A 6007-nucleotide genomic window follows, 5' to 3' on the forward strand; every position below is an offset into this window, starting at 1 on the left:
ATGTATCTGGTGGCTACTCGCCTTCTGTGCTTGATGCTGTTCGAGGAGCAATTGGCACATCCAATATTCTGAGTTTAAAATCTTCTGATTATGAAAAGCTTTCATACAAGGAGGCATTTAGACTTGCAACCCTTGGGGGCAGTCAAGGTAGGAAACTGTTAATAAACTTCATGAAGCTCTTTCTATAATTTAACAATGTACAAAATCCAGAAATTATAATAGAATTTCATAGAATGTACAGCACAGAAACAGGCCACTCAGCGAAACTGGTCCATACCGGTGTTTTTGCTCCACATGAGCCTCTTCCCTCCCTACTTCATCTCACCCTATCAACATATCCTTCCTCCCTCATGTGTTTATCGAGCTTCCCCTTAAATGCATCTATACTATTTGCCTCAACTACTCCATGTGGTAGCGAGTTCCACATTCTAACCACTCTCTGGGTAAAGAAGTTTCTCCTGAATTCCCTATTGGATTTATTAATGACTATCTTATATTTATGGCCCCCTAGTTTTGGTCTCCCCTGCAAGTGGAAACATCTCCTCTTCGTCTGCCCTATCAAACCCCTTCTTAATTTTGAAGAGCTATATTAGGTCACCCCTCAGTCGTCTTCTCTTCTCTAGAGAAAAGAGAAAACATTTGTGTTCTTTGGTTTACACACGAGAGGTAATAAATGATAAAACATTGTGTGCATAGTTTGATCTCAGAGTCTGTCACTGAGTTGCTTTTACTACCAATGAGCTTATTCCTGAGCTTCGACCTCCAGGAATGAGCTCCCTCCAGTGGCGCAGGGTATGGGCAGCGAGCGCTCATCGAACAAAACAAACATTGCGATTAACCGCAACCGTACAGCTCACACTCCCCGAGCTCCTACAACACGATCGCACCTTTCCTGTGCTCTGCTCATTTTTGCTGCATTCTCCCGTTATGTATTTGCTCTTTTCCCTTACGATAAGAGCAAAGCACTGACGTCCACCCACTCCACCATCAACACAACCCCATGCGCTTCCTCTCATCCTCCTCGTGTCATAACGCCCCCCCCCCCCCACCCTCTGATAACATTGGCGCACTTCCCAGTTTGGGAACCTCTGGTCTTGTCTCAAATCAAAACTGAATATTCACCTTCCATGCTTAATGCCGTTTGAGGAACAGCCGCTGTATCCAATATCCTGAGCATAAAATATTCTGATTTTATGAATACTTTATTAAGAATTATTTTGCCTTCTGCAGCTTTGGGCCATGATAAACTTACCGGAAACTTTGAGGTGGGAAAAGACTTTGATGCTGTGCTGGTCAACACCAGTGTCCCAAGTAGTCCTTTTGATGTGTTCACCGAGGACACTCAGCTGGTAATTATTCCACGCACTGATTTCAAGAGCAAAGTTTAGAAAGTATGCTTTCAGTACCTTCATCGGTTCTACGAGTCACTGAAATCCTCTCTTCTAATTTTGCAGGACATTTTTCAGAAGTTCCTGTTCTTAGGTGAGTTTTGAACTTTATTGTAACTCTCACAAAATCTTTTACAACCTTAAAATATTCCGAGCACTGGTCACGATATTGGAGAATGTTGGTGCCCTATTATGCTATACAATGAAGCAGTACCTTTGAAGCCCTATCTTGGAGAGTTCCTGATCTTGGTTGTTTGGTCAGCGGTGACCTTCTAAGATAGGGCTTGTCTGATTGGGAAGGACCAAAATGATACTGCTTGACTCCATGGATTGGATACATGTGTGTGACATGTTGGTCATTTTATTTTCCAATTATTAACGAGAAGATGATTTCACTGGAACTGTTAAGGATAACTTTAGTGATATAACTGCCAGTCCACGATTTTGGATATGGGTTTAGCACAGCAGTAAATGCAGAACGCTGGTGGATTAAAAATACCAGAAGCCTCCAACACTAACTTAACCAGTTATTAGGAAGCAAGTCTCATTTTCTGATAATTCGAAAGCCGTTATGTGACCACTACCATAAGTCACAGTCAAACTAGTTTTAATGACGGTCACTAGATGAACATAATAGGGATAATTTGTCTGTGGGCCCTGTGCCTGGATTTGTGGTTTCAGGCCATTTTAAATTGTCCAGAGGCCCCATGGATGAGCCTAGCGTCAAGAAACAGGGATGAAAGTCTGTCGGGCCTGTAGACAGTTGGCTGGTATCCAAAAAACAGCAGCCAAAAGACCTCCAGAGCTGATCCCTGGCCTAATGCCTCTGAGCTAGGGTTTGATGACCCTCCATGATTGTCCTGGTGTCTCCAGGAATTGAAGATTGATCTCCAGGTCACTGATGAGAGCAATCTTGGGGGAAAAAAAATCATAGTGATATTAAAAACATTGCCTGTGTGTTATTTTTTCATTTTATTTGAACATTTTCGCTTATTAGTTATATAAAAACAACATTGGAGATAGGGGAAGAAAGGGCTGTTTGATTGAAGTTGAGAATCAACCAATCGGGTAATGAAGAGGCCGTTCGCTTCTCAATTGGCCGTGGGAAGGTGGTGACTATGTGGTGGGGGGGCGGGGCAATTGGAGACAGGAAGTCATGTGATGAAGCCTCCAGGAATATGTTCAACCAAAGTTGGCAACCCGACCCTGAGCAGAAGAAGGGAACGTATCTTTAGGCCTTTGTGGTGGCTGTCTGTCCCTCTCCGATCCTCAAGGGAAGACATGAGCAACACAGCCACTCCAAACAAAGAAATGATTTCACTATAAATGAGATGGAAGTCCTAGGCAGGCTAAATAAATCCTCAGGAGTAGATGGTATTTATCTCAGGGGCTTCAAGAAACTAGAAAAGAGATTTCTGAAGCTCTGACAATCATTATGAGGGCATCAACAGCAACAACAACAACTTGCATTTATATAGCGCCTTTAGTGTAGTAAAACATCCCAAGGCGTTTCACAGGAGCGATTATCAAACAAAATTTGACACCAAGCCCCATAAGGAGATATTAGAACAGGCTTGGTCAAAGAGGTAAGTTTTAAGGAGCGTCTTAAAGGAGGAGAGAGAGGTAGAGAGACGGAGAGGTTTAGGGAGGGAATTCCAGAGCTAAGGGCCCAGGCAGCTGAAGGCACGGACGCCAGTGGTGGAACGATTAAAATCAGGGATGCGCAAGAGGCCAGAATTAGTGGAGCGCAGAGATCTCGGAGGGTTGTAGGGCTGGAGGAGGTTAGAGAGATAGAGATCAGTGGAAACTGCAGAGGTACCAGTAGATTGGATATCCAGCAAATGGCTGACGCCTGTTCCTACTTCCCAAGTTTAGTAAAGAAAGGCCATTTTTTTTTTGAAGTTTAGTATTTCAGAATGCAAGTTTATTTAATTAATTTAACATTTATTTTCTTTAGGAGATGACCGGAACATGACAGAGGTATATGTGGCTGGCAAGCAAGTGGTTCCTTTTCCCAACATCTCAGTATGATATGTGCACCTAACCTGGCGCACAAAGACACAGTTAATACATAAGATTATCAATCATAGGAAACATCTGTTATAAAAGGTGTCGCATTCTGCCTGCTGCCTCTGTTATAGCAGTTCTACTTTTCCTTCTTCATCTGATTTTATCTGAGTAAGGGTAAGGCTTAAGCAAGGAAGTCATGATGAACCTTTATAAAACACTGGTTCGACCACAACTGGAGTATTGTGTCCAGTTCTGAATGTTCTTGCATAGATCCAGCATGGGCTCGATGGGCCGAATGGCCTCCTTCTGTGCTGTAACCTTTTTATGATTCTATATGGTAAATCCAATGACCTAATGCTCTCAGCGCAGAATTTCTTGCAATGGTAGAACACATCCGGAATTTGGACCTGGAAGTCAGCAAGCCCGCACATTGTGTTGTCCGTTAAATCGTAACATTGACCCTCACATTTCTCCCAAGTTATTTTTTTCTCTTTCTGCTCCTATTGGGATTCCCTGACCGTGCAGTATCTATAGGGAAACAATCACTTCCGTCCCAATCCTGCTCCCAACCTACGCACACTCCAGTGAGGGTTGCCTGATGATGATCGGGAGCAGGAGTCTGGCCCTCCCTAATCCAGAGCCAGTTGTAGTGCCTGTACCACTGCCCTGGGTAAGAACAGCTGACTCAGAACAGACGGGGGGGGGGTGGCTCAGCCATTCACTAGAATCAACTTGCTGAACCATTGGCGGGTCGGGGCTACCAATTCATGTTTTAATGCAGATGCTTTTTTTTCTTCAAATTTTCTCCTGCAGGTATTAATTCTTGCTAGGGTGTCATTCCATGGGCACCTGTGACCTTCGTGTACATCACGATAATACATTCTTTATCTGTGACCATAGAAAGTGAGTGTTGGGTCATTGTTACTCAGTGCAGAGATAATCTGATCCTTCATTTAATAGCCACACACATGCATATTGCAGTGGGAGTCACTCGGTAGCAATCTGGAGCAAGAACCATGGCTGAGTTTTGTCTTCCCTGGCTCAGGTGTGCTCAGGCCAATTGTAGCACCACAACCGTTGCCCAGGCTGAAAGAGCTAACTGGGACCTCCTAGTTTGTGTGGTTTAGGACCTCACCTTATGGTGCATATACCCACTAAGCCATCAAAGAAGCTTCATGTTCACATTTCACCTCAATTTTCAGTGTTACCCATGGCTCGGTGGGTAGCCTATGAGTCAGAAGGTTCTGGGTTCCAGGCTCCTCTCAAGAGACTTGATCACAAAATCCAGGCTGACACTCCCAGTGCAGTACTGAGGGAGTGCTGCACTGTCGGAGGTGCCGTCTTTCGGACGAGACATTAAACCGAGGCCCCGTCTGGCCTCTCAGGTGGACGTAAAAGATCCTATGGCCACTATTTGAAGAAGAACAGGGGAGTTCTCCCCGTTGTCCTGGCCAATATTTATCTCTCAACCAACAGCACTAAAACAGATTACCTGATCATTAGCACCTTGCTGTTTGTGGGATCTTGCTGTGCGCAAATTGGCTGCCGCGTTTCCTACATTACAACAGTGACTACACTTCAAAAATATTTCATTGGCTGTAAAGCGCTTTGGGATGTCCTGAGGACATGAAAGGTGCTTTATAAATGCATGTCTTTCTTTTTAATTTGACTGCAACACAAGCCATATATGGTACACACACTTCTACAGTTTATGTCTCTGTCAGTTTATCAGAAAACTACAGGTCGATGCAAATGTAGAGGGTTCCCCAATGGCTTACAACAACAACTTGCATTTATACAGCACCTTTAACTTAGCAAAACGTCCCAAGGCGCTTCACGGGAGCGATTATCAGACAAAATTTGACACTGAGCCACATAAGGAGATATTAGGACAGGTGACCAAAAGCTTGGTCAAAGAGGTAAGTTTTAAGGAGCATCTTAAAGGAGGAGAGAGAGGTGAAGGAGGGAATACTAGAGCACGGGGACACTATAGGAAAGTACTACCTGTATAACTGCCTTGTTTTTTTTTATATATATATATATATCAAGTAATAATCACAGAGACAGCTAAGAATTAAGCACAAATTTTAAATTTAAAGGGAAAAACTGCTAATGTGAATGGCTGCAAGAACAGTGATATAATTGTAAATTTCAAAACAAAAGTCAACATGAAAACTTTTTTGTGCAACTTCTTAGTGTCAAGGTACGGACCGGTGGTTTATATAGACACGTGCGTCTGCTGAATACTTTGGATTGTGCCAAATCTGAAATGTTTAAATGAAATTGTTCTATTTTAGTATAATACTGCCCTTGAGATACTTTGTATGCTGTCCTGTGTCAAATAAAGGTCTCAGTATTTTATTCACAACTTATTGGTTTAAATTATCTTTGAAATAAATATCATTGTACTTTGCTCCTAAAGGTATCTGATTGTAAAATAGATTGCAAAATAGTTAACCCATTCAGCGGTGACTCGCCTTAAGAACAGACCCAATTTCAGTCAGATAAGCTTTTAGTAATGATGGCTTTCTGTACATGAGTAAGCATCGAGAAGTGTACTTCACCAGAACTCATTCTACATTATTTGATTAAGTGACCTGATAGAGGTC

At 42.9% G+C, this 6007-nt stretch overlaps 1 protein-coding gene across 1 annotated transcript in view; it reads left to right on the forward strand.

Annotated features, from left to right (window-relative positions):
• gda (guanine deaminase) overlaps positions 1–5766 on the forward strand; it is a 47536-nt gene extending 41770 nt beyond the window's left edge. The window contains exons 12-15 of the mRNA XM_067983542.1: positions 1–147; positions 1231–1349; positions 1455–1482; positions 3346–5766. Of these exons, the coding sequence (XP_067839643.1) occupies positions 1–147; positions 1231–1349; positions 1455–1482; positions 3346–3419 (368 nt within the window). The 3' untranslated portion in view covers positions 3420–5766. The remainder of the gene's footprint in view (positions 148–1230; positions 1350–1454; positions 1483–3345) is intronic.
• The last annotated feature ends 241 nt before the right edge of the window (positions 5767–6007 follow it).

Source organism: Heptranchias perlo, chromosome 4, assembly GCF_035084215.1.
Source record: "Heptranchias perlo isolate sHepPer1 chromosome 4, sHepPer1.hap1, whole genome shotgun sequence".
In the NCBI taxonomy this organism is placed as follows: domain Eukaryota; kingdom Metazoa; phylum Chordata; class Chondrichthyes; order Hexanchiformes; family Hexanchidae; genus Heptranchias; species Heptranchias perlo.